Genomic DNA, 19544 nt, shown 5'->3' on the forward strand with positions numbered 1-19544 from the left:
TCAGCACCGAGAGGCTCAGAAGAGGCAAAATGTGTGGTGATCTCCTGACAGAGGTGGCCACGGATGAGCCCATGGCCAGCGCTGGCAGCTGAGGAGCTGCAGTACCAGGGCGCTGCTCACCAGGACCCTGGGCCTTGGCGCCTTGAGCAACAAGAACTGCTTTTGGCTCTGCCATTGAGGAGAAACAGCGTCCTTCTGCCAGGGGATTTATCGCTGTATCCAACGCCTCCAACCACTGTCCCAGCCATCAGCAGACAGTGTATTTCTTAGGTGGCTGGAGGATATATATCCAGGGCTATAGGGGGCATAGGACATAGTGCTCGAGGCGCCAACTTTCATAATTTTGAAAGTTTTTTGTCTTTTCAAACTAGATGGCTTTCGCTTTTGTCTCTTCCTCTGCCCACCCATAAAACATTTCAATCCCTCGAATGTTAATTGTTGTAATGTGATGTGCAACTGCTGGTAACACAGGAGGAGGAAAAAAATGGTGCAGGTCTGAAATGGTAGCAAAGAGCAGCCAAGTATTCATTCCTTAAAGAAGAAATGCCTGGTACTTTTTCCATGAATATTAAATGTTCAGTATGAAATACAGAAGCTCACTTTTTGAGCCAGAAGGTAACAAATAGGAATAGTGAGCGACCGTATGTTTTTATGGCCATATTTTCAGGGCTCCATTCACTCTTGCTTTTGAAGTACCAGGTAACTCTAGTCTTGAAACAAATACAGTGGGTTTTAATGAGCCCATTTCCATCTGAAGTCTTCCCCATCCCTCATGCGTGGGTGCATAGCAAGACTTGAAGCTGTGGCACAGAGACATTGCTAAGTTGGTAAATTATGACAGGCAGATAGATCTGATCTCAGAAAACGCAGAGTACTTGGACAGTGCATTCACCCGCGGGTTTTGTATCAAGTCAGAAGTTATTTCAGTAACAAGATCTGACACAAAGTCCATTCAATAGTTACAGATCAGACTGGGATTTATAAAGCTTGGGGCAATAAAGTGCCTTATTTGATTTAGATTGGTCTTTAACCTCAAGCAGTGCCCTCTAGAGAATAGCGCTGCATTTGGAATCTCTTCCTGGATTGTTTCTATCTTTATATTTTAATGATGCCAAGGTGGTTGTTAGTGAGATTTTTATGGTATCCTATCAAATAAAGCAGAGTGCCCTGGCTTGATGTCTGCCTCTGTCAGAGCCCCGTGCTGCCGTGCGCCTGCGTGGGTCAGCTCAGGGACGCAGCGTTGGGCCGCTTGCCTTCCAGCCCCCTCAGCTCTGCTCAGGGCACAACTAGAGACCCCTTTAGCATCAGCTCCCCCACACGCACACTAGGGCTGAGCGAGAAAGGCTGGTGATTTGGTGTGATGTCTGGCTTTGAGGGGTTTCTCTATGGGGCTGAAATCTCAGTGCAAAGCAACGGTGCAGTTGTTCGGGGTCACTCTCCCTGTCCCCTTCAGATATTTACCTCTCAGAGCATTGTAGTGGTGACACTTCCCACATGTACACAGCAAGCTTCCCACTCTGCTTCCCCTGAAGTTAGTGGAGATTTGCCAGCAATATCAACAGGAACAATTAATTCAGTGTTTTCAATGGTTTTACCCTAGAGGATTTTAGGAAGCATTTTGAATTAAGAACATGCTTATTTGTTTGCGCCTTTCCTCTAACACTATGAGGTAGATTTTAGAAACCCAAGCATTTAATGTGTAAACTCTTTGCTGTTACGACGTTTTTGGTTGGGTTGAGCTGACATCAGCGTCTCAGGGATGCTCCAGCTGGCAAGGGCAGCTTTGGTCATAAGAAACAAGAGAAAAGCAATTCCTGCAAAAAAGAGAGTGCTCTGAATATGTCACATTCCTAAATTTAAGGGAGTAGGTAAAAGTAGCAGGGATTTATAAAAGAAGTCAAAAAACCACTTTATAATGTACTAACCTGGTACCACCATGGATTTGCACCTCCTTCCCATCACTGGGACTTGGGACAGGAGGGTGACAAGCCCTTTGCAGGGCATGCAGGTGTGGGTCTGACAGCACAGCTCACAAGGGCCGCACGCTGACTCGGCGGGAGGACATCACACTTCATTAATCTTGCGGTCTTCACAGGGCTGGATTTGCCAGAAACCTCCTGTGGCTTTTTGTTGCTCCGATCCCACAAATCAGCAATAAACTTGGCCTGGCCAGATATTAGATCAGATTTACAGCTGCCCTGCGCCCCTGTGGTGTGACACAGCCGGAGCCCAGGGGTGCCTTTGGTGCTGCGATTTTGCCTCCCCTGAAGTACCCAACCAGACAGTGCCAAGGTACATTAAAACACTTTGCTGTAAATACTGCATCCCTAGCGATGTGCGCCTGCATTTCCACAGCGCTTCTCCTACCAGAGTTATTTGGCATCTGATGTTGTACTGATGGGAAGAAAATGAAAAAGGGCATCTTGGTGACCATGCAGGATTTCCCGTTTTTGCAGATGCAGTATTGAGCACATCGGGAAGTCGTGTCTCTGGCCTTCTAGCCAGACCTATCTGCAATGGATGGGGCTTCTGTTGGCCACATTTACCACACATTTGGAGCCAGCGTCCGTCTGCCTGGTGAGAAGGATCTCCATTGCCACTGGCGTTAAATTTCTTAGCTTAATCACCGGGTGAACTCTGTCTCTGGCACACGTCCCTCCCCGCTGCAGCTGGGGACGCAGACGTCCTGCCTGGGTAGCACTGCAGAAGCCACCAAGCCCTCCTGTGCAGGGACTGCTCATAGGAGCAGTGGAGCTGTGGTGGTTGGAGCCCTTGCCTGGCGAGTGGCATCCTCCCAAACTGGCTGGGCAGCCCTCCCTGGGCTGAGGTGCTGATCAGCTCTTCTGCAGCTTGTTCTCTGCTATCCTGAGCATCAGCCCCAGGCACGAGTGGAGAAAGGATGTTTTCATGACCAGAGAGGAACTCTCACTGCTGATGTTATTCTGGTCTTCCTTCAAGCTTGTGGGTGATTTCTTCACCTTCTACCCCCAAAAAAAGCTATATTTGGACTCTCAAGATGCTGCAAGCAACAGTGCTGAGAAAATGCTACCCCTGTGCCATGTATCCCAAATACTCCACAAAACATCAGAAACTGACTGATGATGGCTTGAGGAACACCTGCAGTTTGTGAAGCCCAGATGGCAAAAGGTGCCAGGTCAGCCCGTGGGCAGCCTCCCTGCCTTGGAGACTCCGTGCAGCCCAGGCACTGCCACCCCGTCCTGCGCAACTCCAAGGAAGCCCTTTAGTTACTGCTTTGGAGAGCCTTTACGTGTTGCACCTTCTCTTTGCAGCTCCCTTTTTTGAAAGATTGCATCTAAAAATTCTAAATTAATTCTGAGTAATGGTTCATCTGGTTTGAGGGAACAGTGTGCTGTCTGCTGTGTTCGCTCTCCTTGGCAATGACAATTTTTGGGTATAACATTTATATTATATCCATTAGACCATAGAATGAGATGTGAATTATCCAAAGCTGTTCCAGTCACCACTTAAATCTTTATTGATTGCAAGTAATAAACATAGCTGTGGTGTAGCCGAGACTTTATGCCACTCAGACCCTGGTTACACAGTGCCGACAAAAGTCTGCGGATTATTGGGCGAGATTTTTCAAGTCCTGACTTTTGCTCCTAAATTTCTCCCGTTGTGGTCTCCAGCTCTTCTCTGTGTCACCCACTGCCACTTGTGAGGACCAGCCCAAGCACTGGGCTGCAGAGCCACTAGCATCAGTACATCCCATCACTCATGCCTGGAAAATGGCCTTTTCCTGACAAGGCTGGCAACTGGGATGTTCTCTTCATAAATTAGCAGCTCCCTTTCCAAGAAGCTGCTCAGGCTCTTTTACGCAGTCTGAGTTTGTACAGGGAAGGGGCTGGTTTGCAGCACTGGCAAATAAACACGATGGCCAGTAACTGGAATCAGATTGCCAAAAGAGCAATCTGGCCAGCTTTTGCAGATGTATGTAGAACTTCAGCCTGCTGGGTCTCTCTTAAGCTCGTAGAAACTAGAGTGATGGCACTAGATAAAAATCTCTGTTTTCACATTATCTACTTTATATAGATGCCAGTGAACTAATAAAAATGAACCTAAAAGGTCATTAATCAAATTAAAAACCTGTTTTGGTTTATGATTTGAGAGGGGCAGAAGTTATACCTTCTAACATTTAGGACTAATAACTATTCCTTTCTATTAACTTTTCTTCTGCTTCAAACTCATTCTGGGCAGAAAGGAATACCATAGTGCCACCAGATTTCTCAGTGGAGATAAACATTACTGCAACAAACCTGAAACTGGTGCTGCAGCAAGAAGAGCAGTGCAAGAAATCCCCCAGACAGGGTGAGCGTGTCTCAAAGAAGAGTAGAAAGAGAGAGTAGATGGGCTCTGTGTCATTGCGATCCCTCTTTTCCACATTAATGGAAAATAAATAATAATGAAATAGAAACATAACAGGTACTTCACAAAGAGCATATAGCAGCTCTTTCTTCTGACGGATGATCTCAGCATCAGCGTGGTAAACTCCTTAGCCTGCAAGCGATGCTGTATTTTTTGCAAGATCACTTTCATGACAAAGAAATGCTGTAGCGATTCCTGAATTCGGAGAGAGAAGTGACCAGGATTTTTAAACTGAACCCAAAGCTTTGGGGTCTTAGTTCAGTGGTGTGATTTTAATGAATGCACTCTTTTCAAAAATCAGTTCGCTCCATCAGCATCGTCCTGTCAGCTGGGTCCACCAGCACCAAGGTGTGCAGCAGGACTTTTGGGGGTGGTGTCCTGAGCCGAAAGGGGCTGAAATGCAGCAGAGCCACCCAGCAAAGGGAGGAGGAGGTTTCCTTTGAGATGGTGCTGCACTGCATCTGGAAGAAGACTGGCACAGCTTGTTTTCCAGCAGTAACTGATGGCTGAAGAGAGGGAGATAGTGCTGCCAACACCCAAGCAGGGGCTCCTAACAGGGGAGCAGAGAAACCAAGCTGCTGAAACACCAACAAAAACTCACCTCTGTCCCATGTGTAAAATCGCATTTGCAGCAGATTCTGATAAAGAGAAGGCTGTGAGAATAGATGGGCACTAATCTTAAAGTCGTGCCTCTTTAAATAAATCAGCCATAGCAAATGGCTTAATTTGCCACTGGGGGCAAGACCATTCAGTATGAGGCTCCTGGTACCGCATCTTTAGACTCAAGCCTTCCAGTCATTTGCAGATATCGTTTTAAAAAATTCTTAGCAGAGTTTGGTAAAGCTGCCCAGCAGATCCAACCTCATGTGGTTAACTGTGGATCAGCCAAGCCTACTACATCCAGATGAAAAGCACAAGCAAGCAAACAAAAAAAATCCTTCAGTTATGATGAGGAAGAAAACCACTGCGAGTGGTTTTCACGTCCTGTGACATCTGAAACGCTGACATCCTGATCCTAATTGCCTCTGCTCGTTTTCTTGGGAATACAGGATGCAACAAGAGAGTACAAGCTCTCAAACCTCTGAACATTTTACTTTGATAAAGCAACCAAAGTAATAGAGAGCTGGTCTGGAAACCACGCGGGGTTGAAAAAGATGAAAAAGGAGAAGCCCATCATAAATTAAAGCAGAGGAAAAAACAGCCAAACCCACCTGGGAAGGGGCCGAGGACCTCATAGGATATCCCATACAGCCCAACAAGAGCAACCTAATTAAAAAAGCATCTGGAAAGCAGAAAAAATATCCCAGGAAAGTATGAAGAAATGGAAGTCTTTTCAGACAGAGACCCAGAAACTGAGCAAAGGATCCTCTGAGCTGCTTTTGGGGCAGCACAGCCTGCCAGGGAGGCAGGTGGGTGACTGGGACACAGTCCTCCTGTGGGACCCAGGTGAGTCATTGAGTCTCTCTGTTCCTCTGCCTCTAAGGCAATAAAAATAAATCCCTCCTGAAACAGTGCCAGGGCAAGCTACAAAAAAAAAATCCCTTTCTTATAGCCAACAGCCCTCACTCCCAGAAGAGCCTTATATTTTTCCCCTATAACAGCCAACTTTGCAACCTGGAAGCCTTCTACCTGCCAGCATGGGCAGGGTGCTGTTACTGCCCAAGGGCCTTTTTTAGGTCAGACTGAGTTGCAAGCCGAGGCATGTTACAGAGGATTCGCATTCAAAGTGCACTGCTGAGTGCTTGACGATAAAAATGCCATGATCCAGACATGTCCTCCTGCACCTCCATCAGGATCTCAGCCAAAGCTATGCCTGACTCGGACTATTAAATTGAACAAGGTCAGACAGCTAGTCAGAGACGAGCAATTGGAAAATGTACCAGCAGCCAGACTCTCTTTTCAATGTATTTTGGGAATTTGGGAGCTCACATTGCATCCCCGCAGGCAGAGCTCTGGACCTGCTGCAGAGGCATCATGCCTTCTCCCACCACCAGGTCGCTCAAGTCCTGCTGCACAGGAGAGCAGCTCGCACTTTAAGAGGTCTCGAGATTAATCTCTTGGAAGCAGGCAAAATTGTGCCTTAGGACTTTGATCAAACAAGCTGCATTTCGTGCTCCATCTGTGAAACACAAATTCATGCCTTTTCTAGCACAGGGAGAGGGCCTCTTCGCTCAGGTACGCACTGTTCATCCCAGGGACCCGGCCAGCAAAATGGCGGAGCTGGGGAGGCCAGGAGCTTGCTTGGGCACAGCTCCAGGTCGTCTGCGTGCTGGGGGCAAAGGGACAGGCTAAGGCAGAGGACAAGTGCCAGCTCCTGCTCCCTCCTGACACGCCGTGCCCACCTCGTACCAGCAGCCAGCCCCTGTGCCAGGCAGGATGGGTTACAACCCCAGAGCACAAGAGCGCCCCACCACCGTGAGGGCTCGGCCGGTGGCTCCTCAGCATTTGTCTGGCTGTCCCGCTCTGCTGCTCGTGTCAGGACAGACAGACAGAGCAAATCACCTCTTTCCTACCCAGGCTGAGGTATTGCAGTACCTCGCCTGACAAACAGGGCTATGACAAACTATAGTGAAAACCCCAGCTTAGGCAAATTCCCATCTGTTTAGTTAAGATAATTTTAGTTTACTACTTTTGGTTGGTTTTTTTTGGCAGTTGCCTGTGTGCAATTAACTGCAATCTTGGCTTTAAAAAAAAAAAATAAAGCACCCTAATTAGCATGTTAAGCCTCCTCATTTCCCAATACTGTATAATGTTGTGAAACCTAATCTATAATGTATTGAATGTTATGCAAATTTTCTGTACTCCATATGGGGTTTATAAAGGCATGCAAATTAAAAATAGTGTTTGGAATAGGACTGGGGGGAGGGGAAAATTTGCACAATACAATATGCGGATAGGAGAAAAGGTGTTTATAATCTTCTCCCTGTTGATTGTGTTATTCTCAGCTGCACGGTGCTTTTCAAAGCAGAAAGATGTATTGCATAAAATCTCTCCAAATTGGATAGTTTTAAAATGAAATCTAAAATGAGAGCGCTGTTCTCTAAGCAATAATCCACACCAGTCTTTCTGCTGAGGCTTGTGACGGGTGGGTAAAGGCCCTGGTCTTTCACTGACTTCCATTGCAGCCGTACACAGCTTCTTGTAGTGTATGTGCCTGGGTGTCACCAGGGCCTCGTCACAACGCAGCTGCCCAGGAGGGTCCGCAGGGGTGGCTTGGCCAGGACCTGGCTGGTCCCCCTCAGCAGAAACCAGTGAGGGAGGTGCATTACCTGCAGCACCCAGGGGTTTGCAGTGTCTGTGGAGCGTGCTTTGTTCCTGTCGATATTTTACGGCCCTACCTGTATGTGGATGCAGATGTAGCTGCGATACAGCTGGCTCTTCATGGTGCCGCTGGCTCCTGGTGGAGGGGCTCCGTGCCTGCTGCCAGAGCCAAGCCAGAAAACGTGCCATGTCTCGTGAGGTTTGTCACTGCTGCCCGTCAGCTGCGTCCGGCTGAGTGCGTACAGAGCCTGCCCTGGCTGATAATTAGATTACAGCTGCTGCTTAAAAACAGCAATTTTACAAAAAGAAAACCTTGGCCGGTGTCAAACTGAGCCTTGCGCAGACCAGGAGGAGTGGTGCTGCCTCTGCCTGGCCAGCCAGAAAGCTCTGCCAGTGCCAGCATCGCTGCTGCTAAGACCAGGGACCAGCGTTCTCCCCACCATGGTGGCTTTTCCCTGCTTTTGCCCTCCCTGCTGGCCTCAGTAACTTCTTGGCAGATTGGGGAATGGGGCTTTTCTTCAGCAGCTGCTTTTTCCAGTATCTACCTCCCCCAGGCATGGCAGGGCTCAGCTGCTGCTGCTGCTCAAGGGCTGTGAGACCTCCCAGCCGGTGGACATTTCCCTAAATGCCACCATGTAATTAATCCGGTAATTAAGGTGTTTTGCATAAGTTGTGCTGCCCTTTCTCCTGAGTCTCTTCTGCTCTTCAGAGAGTCATGCACTTTGGGCAGGGGTGGCAGGGAGCAGAACAAAACTGTTCAAGCAGGAACAGAAACTGAGGATGTCTCTAAGCAGGGAGCCTATCTCACAGAAGCGGACAGGAAAAGGACCAAGACATCACACAAGGAGGAAATGGAGATGACAAAACCCAACGGAGGGTTCTTCAGGTGCTGCTTTCCCGCAGGGAAGGGACCTGCGAGCTCAGGTCCCCTGGGCTCAGGTCTCTGCTGCACTTAGCAGCACCACAGTCAGCAGCTCCCTTCCTCTTGCCAACGTTTCCCACCCTGGGCACTCAGATGGTATTTCCGTGTTTACTGATTTGTTTCATAAAGGTCTCCGTTTGCTTATTTTCTGCTGCAGTTCTCTGGGCCAGCAGAGTTTGAGATGCAGCAGCTCCAGGGGAGAGCAGCCGTGCCTCCGAGCATGGAGAAACCACCGCCAGCAGGGAAACAGCCATAGCAGCTGGCAAAAACTGCCTCTGTGACATCCCCCCTGGGGTGTTTCGCTTTGCAGACACACACACACACACACACACACACACCCCCCTACCCCTGGGGCTTGGAGCCCCAAGTGCTCTTTCACCACAAGAAGCCGCAATTTCTTGTCTGTGGGGCTTGCTGTCTGTTAGTGCAATACGAGGGGTCCTGCTAGATCAAACCCACTGTAATCCATACAGCTACTGTGAATGCCTGTGATGGGACAAAACTGGGGAATTGGCCTTGCTTTGTTTCTACTACCTGCATTTAACAGTGAGTGCCGATTACTCAAAGCGATATGGGCAGGACCTGGTAATATAGCGTTGCTCTAGCTTTAACTTAAGGGGATGATCCAGTTGCCTGCAGTGTAAATACTTTGTGGCCAGGAACCCTGCTTTATCGCTTTGTATAGTTTTAAAGTAGTTTAAAGATTGAATAACATAAAATAACATAATATAATGTTATTTATGTTATTTCCCACGTGAAGAACTCCTGTAAACCTTGCAGTATTGAAACTCAGTGAACAAGGCATCTTAGACAAGCTGAAAAACAAATGGTGGTACGATAAGGGTGAATGTGGAGCCAAGGACTCCGGAAGTAAGGTCAGTCGCTGAAGGTCTTTTTGTACTGATTAGCAATCACATTTTGACCCACTGTTTGTTTATACAAAGAATGACTTTCAAAAGTTGGTATTTACATTTTGAAGGTTGAAAGAAAAGAATAGAAAAAATAATTAAGTCTCTGAACATGACAGCATTTTTCTTGTATGCAGTAACAGACTGTAGTTGTAAGTATGTTTTACTATTTGAGTATTTTGCTAGAAAAATATGGCAAGAGAAGCCCCCAAAACCTCCCAAGCTGGTATCTTCATTTAAACGTGCAAGTTTCAGCACAGTCAATGTGTGTTATTCAGGCCAGCATCTTTTCTTATTTTTAGTTTTATTGAAAGCCCACATTTTTGTTTCAAAATTGTGACTTACATTCTCTACATGTCAGTTTGGGATACAGCCACGTGCTTGCTAAGGGTGGACAATTTCAGGACAGACCCATGATAAGGAAAAACATGCCCTTCCCGCCCCAGTTCCCAATTCAGTTTGAAATTGGTTTGATTTTTAAAAAAACAAAATGAAACCAAAAAAACCCAAACCTAGAAATATTAATGGTAACTCACTACTTAAATATTGTATGTTCTTTGTTCTTCTGCTTTGAACCATTTTGCTGCTGTATAGCCCTGTCCCACACTGGCCGTGCTGCAGGGCCAGCCAGACTCCAGCAGCTTCTCTGCTGTAGACCCAAGTGGAGTCCCTATCCCTGTGGGAGCTGCACACTTAAATTGGAGGAAATAATTACACCATTTAGTTAAAGGAAAACACAGATGTTTGGTTGTTTGGGTTTTATTTAATGCTTATAGAGCCATTGAGGAGAAAAAAAAAACATGTATAAGTGCTGGGTTTAGTTGAAGTCAAGGACATTTTCAAAGACACAAAGAGGAGGAGAAATGCAGTTACAGTTGAAATCAGTCACAGTCAAGTGTCTAACTCCCCAGGTGCCTTTGGAAGTGCTCACTGTAATCATTCAATAGAAAACTCTAATTTGGAAGCACCCTCTCAGTGTTGGAGGACAATTGCAAGTTCCATCGAAGCCAATAATAAAAATTCATTGATTTCAGCTGGACTGGAAGTTGCTTAGGGCACAACCCTGGAGCTGTTGTATGAGATAGATTTGGGATCATGGGACATCTGAATACACAGGAGCTGCAGAAGGAAACCATAATTGAAAAGAGGTGTAAATGAGTAATATCTTTAGTTTAGGTGGCAGGCAGTTTGCTACAACTGCATCTATCCAGACTCTCTGAAATGCAGAGTAGGTCATATCTTATTCTGACTTACAAGGTGTTACTCTCACTTACAAGGTGGATCATGTTTTATTCTGACTATATGCAAGTTTTGCTGTCCGTGGAGATACTCGTGAACCGAGCTCCATCACCAAGTGCCTGCCCTGGGCACAGCCCCTTGCTGCGGGTTGCTCCAGTGTCTGCCGTGCCATGACAGCCCAGCTGGGGCCATGCCTCCAGCCCCGCTCCCACCCCGCCGGCCTGTGCAGCAGCAAAAAGGTTGCAGCTCTGCGTAATCTGATTACAGAATCCTGTGTTTAAAAATGCAAACCTGCTCCCCCAGCTGACATGTATTGAAGAAAGGTAAAGCCCTGCCAGCATTCTTTGTTACATGACTGGTTTTATTCAGTAACTCACTGTCCCTTGATCACCGAAGGTGCTGGTTTAGCTCAGGGCTCTGCTGCTTGACCTTAAAGTAACTGACCGCCTTCCTAGGGTGTTTTGTTTTTTTGCTAACTGTTGGAAAAAGGGCAGATAGGTTTAGCAGCATCTCAGTAATTTTATCTGCATTCACCAAAACCAAGTGTGTAGTGGTTTGGGTTTTTCTTTTTCTAGTTTTATCATGGCCTTCTGTAAAACCCACTGTTTTATGCAGCCACTGCTTTCCCCATCAGAGCGTTCCCGTGGTGCCTTTGCCACCAGAGATGCTCGGCCGTAGACAGGTTTGCTCTGGGATGCCGAAGGCCTGGGGAAGGCAGTGGCTGAAAAAAAATCTCACCGCCTTGGAGTCGGCCAGGGTTTCACCCACCAAAGGGTGGGAGATGGAGCAGTCACTGCTGCGCAGCCCCGGGCTGCCGGGGACGGGGGGGACAGCACTGGCCCATGAGGGGGACACAACACCATGAGTGTAGCTATTCCAGTTAGGACTAAGTGCGAGGTAGCCTGTTTGTCTGTCTGTCTGTCTGCTGCTCACAGCAGAACTAACAACCTGGCTCGTTTCTCTTAGGACAAGACGAGCGCTCTGAGCCTGAGCAATGTTGCTGGAGTTTTCTATATCCTTGTCGGAGGCCTCGGGCTGGCCATGATGGTGGCGCTGATCGAGTTCTGCTACAAGTCTCGGGCCGAGTCCAAGAGAATGAAACTCAGCAAGAACACGCAGAACTTCAAACCTGCCCCCGCCACCAACACCCAGAATTACGCTACCTACAGAGAAGGGTACAACGTGTACGGCACAGAAAGTGTGAAAATCTAGGGGTACGGCTACAGGCCGGGAACTGAAACCCTCTGGGTTTTCTTTCTTTCTTCGTGGTTTTTTTTTAAGCCATGTGCAATATTTTGATGTAGGCATCAGTGGACTGCTGCAAAAGGGCTTTTGAACCATCATCTGGTGGCAGTCTCAGAGTATAAGTGGTTTAAATTTCCTCCCTGAGCAGAAGTAAGTTTGGTACCATCCTGTGTTACAAACAGCAATAGCTGGCTTCATGCTGAAGTGAGTAACTCCTTTCTCCAGCATTGTGCTAGTTCAGTACATAGTAAAATATTTTGTTAATTGCATTAAAAATTTCTGTAGTCGGAATTCGCATCTCTCTTGCTAGTGACCTCTTCCCCTATATATTTTAAGCTATGATCAGGTCAGGTAAGTGCTTTTAGGAAGTCTCAAAAAATTACAATAGAACAAAAGAGTCTGCACTAGAAATCTTGATTTCCAAAGTGTGAACAGTAGAGTTGAGTATCTGAAAAAGGACTGGAAAAGCCTGGTTAGCCCATGGCCCACAGCCTGTGCCTCTCCCCACGCTGAGCTTCCCTGCCCCTCGCTGCCAGGCAGTGATGAAATCTTTCTGGTTTTCTTACAGATCCTCACCCTGACAGCACACAAGAGAAGAAGCAGCAGAGAATGTGGTTACTTCACAGATTTGGACCACCTGAGCCAGTCGTACTCTCTCCGAGGTGTCAGGCATGACACGCATTGATGATGGTGCAATGTACTTTTAATAGGAAAAACTTGTACTTTTTCCTTCAGTGCCTTATGGAAGACTCTGAGACTCACAACAATGCAAACCATCACCGAAATATTCTTGCTTTGCTTGAAAGAAGAAAAAGAAAAAGAAAAGGAAGAAAAAAAAAGAAAAAGAGGAAAAAGGAAGAGAAGAAAAAAGGAAAATGAAAGAAAAGAAGGGAAAATAAAGGAAAATAAAAGAAAGGAAAAAAGAAAAAAGAGAAAAAAAGAAAAAAGAGAAAAAGAAAAGAAAAAAGAAAAAGGAAAAAGAAAAAAGGAAAAGAAAAAAGAAAAAAGAGAAAAGAAAAGAAAAGAGAAAAGAAAAGAAAAAAGAAAAGGAAAAGAAAAGAGAAAAGATAAAAAAGAAAAGAGGAAAAGAAAAGAAAGGAAAGGAAAAGAAAGGAAAAGAAGAAAAGGAAAGGACTGGTATCAAGATATTAATATGTGAAAAAAAATTGTAAAAAAAAAAAATCAGTGCAACAAAAGCCATTCTTTGATACCACTGCACAGTAAATGAACTTGTGTCCTGAAAGCAAACCGCAGCCGGTTTCATCAGCCAACCCCGATCGTATCAAGTTATGAAACTCCTCCTGACACAAAGCCTCAGAAATCTGCTGCGTGCAAACACGGACTGGCCTGTCACTGCTTGTATGAGCTGATGTCAAGATGTTTCAGTAGTTACTTACCGGTGTGTGATTTAAGTTTTTTTCCAAGCCACTTTAAACTCTCCAGCTAATTGGAGCAATTCTGTATAGCAGTAAAGGGTGTAACACCTGAAGAAAACAATCTGTGCGTTCAAACCAGTTAAGGTCAATGACTGTGAACCTGTAAATCCAAAAGAAAATAATTTGTGGAACTGCATGTCTTGCTTCCAGATCAGTAAATTAATTTCTTGACAAGGTAGCTAAAGTGCAGGCAGAAAATACTGCATTCCTTTGGGTTTGGGTTTTTTTCCTATCATCAGGCATACCTACAGTGCTTTATTAAAATGACATTGGGTGGCTTTTAAAAACTAAAAAGAAAAGCTACTTGCTGTTTAGGTTCAGACCATATATCTCTCTTCTTGCTGTGCGTTTGCATTTTAATTCACTGTTTAATATCAAGCAATGAAGCAAGAGGAGTGCAGGTTGGTTTTTCCCAGGCCTGCTCCCCACTAGCACTGTGCTCAGCTGATGCTTCTCGGTGACGGTCATTTTAAAACAGAAGCAAGGAAAGAGGGTAGTAACTCAAATTAGAACTGCAGTTACAGAGTAATATTAAGCGATCTAACATGACTCCTGCTAGTACTGTTATATTATATCAGCTCCTGCCAGCTCTTCTTTCATGGCTGCTGGCGAGAGGATGCTCCTGCCCTTGTCCTCTGCAGAGAGGGCACCGCGCGCCGGCCAACACCGCTGTAGGTAGGGGCTCACTATTACTCACATCCAGTGGCGTAGACAGCAGCAGCGTTTCAGCCTTGAACCTCTGCCTGGAAACTACTTAACTTCATCTTTAAACAAAAAAAATAAAAAAAGCAAAAGACAAAAAAAAAACCAACAACCAACCTTTAAACATATTGTCAGTCACACGGGAAATGTTCGCTGGAATATCTGCATACTAATTACCTCTAATCGACAATATGTATTTTCTGTAGTTTACTATAGGGTTTTATTTCATCAGTAACATACAGTGAAAAAGAAACTCATTTAAAGCAGTCTGACCCTTAGGCGTTTAGTTTGCTGATGATAGATTTGAACTTTTAATAGGATTTAAAAAAAAAAAAACAAGAAAAAGATTATATGGGGAAAGTCTTGTTAAAAATAGGTATTTCCAACAAAATGTAATATAAAATCATTTTAAAAGCTCATAGGAGAATAATTTATTGTTCGAGTTTTTAACAAGATATTGACAAAAAATTGTTGGTTTGTTTTCATTTTCTTTTCATGAAACTGTGATTTTTTTTCAACTTCCGAACGCGATCACGTCCCCAGCAAGGGCGAGCTAAAGCTGTGCGGTTACGAGTTGTATTTAACACAGACATTTTTCTTAAAGGCTGTACAAAAGATGTATGTTTATCAGATCAATTTTTACGAGTGGAGGCTTCACACCAGTGAAGGGAGTTTGGTAAATGGTTCGATATTTTTTAAACTTGCATGTAAAGCTAAAACAAAAACCGTGTTGAGTGCTTACCAATTCTGGCTACCAACGTCAAGCTATGGGAATTTCGGCAGTAGTCTCACGATGATTTGTTTTGGTCTGGTTTCTTTCATTTGTTTTCCTTTGGGGGATTTTGGGGTTCTTTCCTTTTGCTTTTTTTTTCTCTCCTCCTTTTTTTTTCTTTTTTTTTTTTTTTTTGTGATTTAAGTTCCTATTTTTGGTCGTTGAAACTGCACTTCAGTGAGCAGAAAAATTGCCAAGCAAACTAATGGCTGTAAAAGCATAAACTGCATGTGTGGGCATCAATTACTGAGCCTCATTTTAATGAGGTGTTGTACAAAGAGTTTTAATACATTTTGTAAATAAAACTGTAAAGAAAAACAAAAATAAAGAGCCCTCTGATCTTTTCACCAGAGGAGAGAAAGTCCCACCTGGCAGACATCCCTTTGGCCAGGCACACCCGGCTCTCTCCGTCTGGGCTGCCCTACAGGGATTTAGTTTGAGATCAGGCAGTGCCTCGGGCCCCAGAGGTACCACCCAGGCTTCGCCCAAAATGCTGAACCAAGGACATTGCTGGGAAATACCTATTTCTGGTTTGGCGCCCTGCAAACACACTGATTTTTGTTTTCTGGATGGGTGAAGCTGGTTGGTTTTGGTTGGGTCCGAAGGGCCCCACAGAGGAGGCAGGGAACGGGCAGGACCTGCAGCCAGGGTGGGAGATGCTATGGTGAGCCCCAGGGGTGGGCAGTAGCGTGGGTAAATTCCTCAGATGTTGACTACACGGTTGTATTTTCCTGCATTTTCATCAATGTTTGGGTTTGTGTTTTGTTTTTTTTTTAAAAAATCTTCACCCAATGTTGCAGCTAATCCCGACTTGAGATTATTGAGCTTGCCTCAGACACAGCTTGGTTTTTCCAAGTCACCACCAGCTATGAGCCATAGAAAGCGATCCTGGTACTAAACAGATGGCGTGCACCCAAATTGCACCCCGGCAGGAGCAGCTCTGGCTCAACCAGCCTGGTGGGCCCCGTCAGAAGCCCTTTCCCTGGGCTCCTTCCAGGGGCCACCACAGGTGACATCCCCCTGCGAGCACCTGGCCCCTGCAGTGGGCTGAGCTGGGGCCGTACCGGGCTGCGCTTGGACGGCTGGGATGTGAGGAGCAGCTTCTGGAAAAGGAAAATCACAGCAGTGAAGGTCCCAGGCAGGTTGTGCCACTGCAGAGCAGGAGAGGATGGGCCCTGAGCAACCAGTTTGGTACCTGCTGGCCAAAGCGCACCCTGGAACGCAGCCACCTGCAGTGGGATGCCTGGCCAAGGGTCCCAGCCGTGAGGCCGCCAACCCTGGCCCCGTGCTCTGCAGAGCTGCCACCAGCTGCTGGTGCCTGTTGTACACAGTGGGACTCGGGCTGAGCCCACCCGTGTATCTTTAGCCACAGTAAAATAAGCTCAGGAATAAGTAAGAGTTAAGTAAGAGCAATAAACAGCAACTATTTGACCCTAAAGAATCCTACGAGGCTGAAGGTTTCAGGTTGGTTTTGGGGTGAGGAGGGCCAGCCCTCCCCACAGTGGTGGCAGGGACAGGCACCTCCCACACCTTGGCCTTGGGAGAGCCCACGCTGAAATCAGCCCATTTGTATGTAAAGCACTCGCACAATGAAGACGGGGAGGCATGAAAAACTAATACTGTCCTGTCCTTTAGCCTTCATTTTACACTCAACATCCAGGCCAACATGGGCAGGTTGCATTTTTCTAGAGAGCAGTCTTGACTTGCTCCCCTGCACTGGCCATAGTGGTTGGGAGAACAGCGCTCCCTTCCCCATGTACCTGCCAAAATCTGCTGCTGTGAACCGGGCATAAATTGCCAATTGAGCCCTAGTGCTCAGCTAGGAGAGTGTCAGCAACCCAGCACTGCCTGACTGCCGGCCAGCTCTGCCCCGCCAGGGTCACGCTGAGCACCAGAGCCTGGCAAAACGGGCGCTAAGTTTTCCTAATAAATACACATCAGGATGAATGAAGCAATTAGGGATGGGGTGACTTGGCGTGGCTGCACCCAGCAAGCCACTGGGATGGGTTGGGGGACAGGGCCATGACCATGAGGACGAGGAGCGGGTCCTGCTGTCCCAGGCCAGACTGGGCCTGATTTGGCCCCGGAGTCTCCCTGGGCTGCAGGGATGAGGTCCGTTGGGTCCATACCTGGACTTTGTAACATGCACTGCAGCAGGGCTACTGCAACAGCCTTGAACACAGTGCTTGAATATGCCCCAAAGGGACTTTGCTTCCAGAATTTTTCAGGGAAATAATATAAGGAAAAAATTCAGAGTAATTCATTCAGTTTCCAGAGCCACCAGTGGGAGCAAAAGCACCTCAACAGTGTTCAAGTTCACACCTAAAAATAACCCAAACCCATAGCAGCTCCTCCTCACAGCAAAGAGCACATCTGACAACAAAATAAAATAAATCATAATAAGCACTAATAATAAGAAGAACAATTAACAATAATAATAATAATAATACACAACTCCCACTATATTACTATGGCATAGTTTTCCTTCCAAAGTTTTGTGCAAAGCACTACAATTTCTTTTAATTATTATTTATGGTTCTTAAAAGAAGTCACGGTTATTAAAATTCAATTACGAAACTCCTTTGGTGCTCACGCTCATCATCTCAGTCTGGAAAATTGACTCTATTTTTCAGGCCGCAATACATAAACAAGCTCTGGATAATGATGGCTCTATTCAATTAAACTACAGGATTTAAGTACAGAGATAATATTTTCATGGATATTATAAATTTCAAAGTGATATTAACTCAGAATATAATACATCTAAAGTTGGTATCAGGGTGGACAGTGCCCATGACAGCAGTACCCTGCCACACTGCTGAGCCACACTCGTTGCCCAAGGTAGCAGGACAAGCCCAGGCTGACATTGTGCCGTGGGCTGACACCAGCGGGGTTGGGGTAGCCACTGCCGCATCTTGCCCAGCCCAGGAGCCCCAGGCTGGGGCCCCCCTACTACAGCGGGACCCCCCCTAATGTGTAGTGACCTATGGGGATGCAGTTTTAGCTAAAATCACCTCTGCTCCCCAGTACCCCAGTCCTGCTCTGGATCTGTGCTGTATTTCATCACTCCTCAATCATTGCTGAGACCGGTTTGTAACGTGGCAGCATCGCTGTAACAGCACCAAGTGCTTTCCAGCTTCCCCCAGTACAGGCACGGGCAGCAGCAGCAGCTGCCCCATGAGGGAAGACGCAGCCGAACACCACGCTGGTACCCAGAGAGGAGCTGGAGGAAGGGAGCCGCCATGCACCGTACCTTACAGCCAGCATAACAGCACAACTCCAGCCCCCTCCCTGCTCCCAGGCTTTCCTGGTGCAGCCGATAGAGCTGGCTGGATGCACCTGCACTGCTGGTGGTGCTGGATGCCGGTGCCACCATGGGCTGACATGAAGAGCAGGACAATGCACACACCCAGTATTTATTTATTGCCATTTCTAACCTTGAAGTGTTAGCCCTAAATCATTGATGATGGCTATGCCACTTTAGGATGACAGGATGAGATCCCGCTCTGCAGTGCCTTGTAATCAAAAGTGCAGGAGGGGCAGGGAAGGCACAAGAAGAAGAAATGGAACACAGGATGCGGGGAGAGCGGAGCTGAGGAAGAGCACAGGCTTTCCAGCATCGCATCATTTCCAGCTGGTGAAGAGGCTGCTGCCATCCCCACACAAGCAAGCAGAAAAGACCCCTAAAGGTGAACTCGGAGCCAATCTGCAGCAGCAGCAGAGGATCGAAGGCAGGATGAGCTGTGGCACCCGGCCTGCCCTAATAGACAGCTACAGAGGACTTTCCCATCATGTATTTTATGCAGTTTCAAGTCTTTCTTATTTTATGCAGTGTGGAAGAAGCAGTGAGGAGCTGAAGGCAGCAGCAGAAAACAAACTAAAGCTAAAGACTCTGAGGAGGGTCTGGGAATCATGGCAAGGTGCTACAGAACAACCCCCCCCAAGTGGGGACCTGGACAGACACCGCTGGGCTGCGCAGGGCCAAGGAATGGGGCTGAGCTGGGACTGGTCCACAAAGGGTTAACAGGCGTTCATGGAAGCAGCCCTGGCCTTGATGGCACGGAGAGGGTAAGGCACATAAAGCCTACACAAAAAACACAACGCAAACTACAGCCATGATGCTGGTAATGACTGGTGCCTTAGATAATGTTTATCACATAAATAAAGTAATTGACCACTTAATGAGCACATGGCAGACGCCTGATGCGCTGTAACAAATAGGGAAATGCATGACAAAACACAAGAAATTGGTTAAAGGGGTATAAAAGTGGAGCTGCAGCTCACACAGGCCCCGACAGTGAGCTGCTGTGTGAGGGGGCTTGGCCGAGGCCACAAGTGAGGGGGGGGCGGGCAGGGACGGACACACACACGAGTTTGGTCCCTGCTGCAAAGGCAGAGCGAGGCACAGCAGACAGCGAGGGAACGGGACAACGCCAGAAAGCCATGGGAGCGGGGTGGGGGGTCTGGGGCCAGCCAGCTTCATCCCTGGCTCCACTTCCCTGGGGTAAAAAAATCCACCCTTTTGGCCACGGAGAGCTTTTAATGGTTTCCATCTACTTAAAGCATGAGAAAACCCACCTCGGTGCTCAGAGGCTTGGTGGTCCCCTGCATGCAGCCGTTGTTTGGAGCAACACTGACATGCAGCGGCCGGACAGCGGGGGAAGCGCGGCTTT

At 46.9% G+C, this 19544-nt stretch overlaps 1 protein-coding gene across 1 annotated transcript in view; it reads left to right on the plus strand.

The window, feature by feature from the left end:
• The window catches only part of LOC104543288 (glutamate receptor 3), a gene marked incomplete at its 5' end in the record, with an annotated part of 56298 nt that extends 43511 nt beyond the window's left edge, over nt 1-12787 (plus strand). Inside the window, 2 exons of the mRNA XM_010187864.1 lie at nt 11683-11930; nt 12530-12787. Of these exons, the coding sequence (XP_010186166.1) occupies nt 11683-11928 (246 nt within the window). The remainder of the gene's footprint in view (nt 1-11682; nt 11931-12529) is intronic.
• Nucleotides 12788-19544: the final 6757 nt, after the last annotated feature.

Source organism: Mesitornis unicolor, unplaced genomic scaffold (assembly GCF_000695765.1).
Source record: "Mesitornis unicolor isolate BGI_N332 unplaced genomic scaffold, ASM69576v1 scaffold19597, whole genome shotgun sequence".
NCBI lineage: Eukaryota > Metazoa > Chordata > Aves > Mesitornithiformes > Mesitornithidae > Mesitornis > Mesitornis unicolor.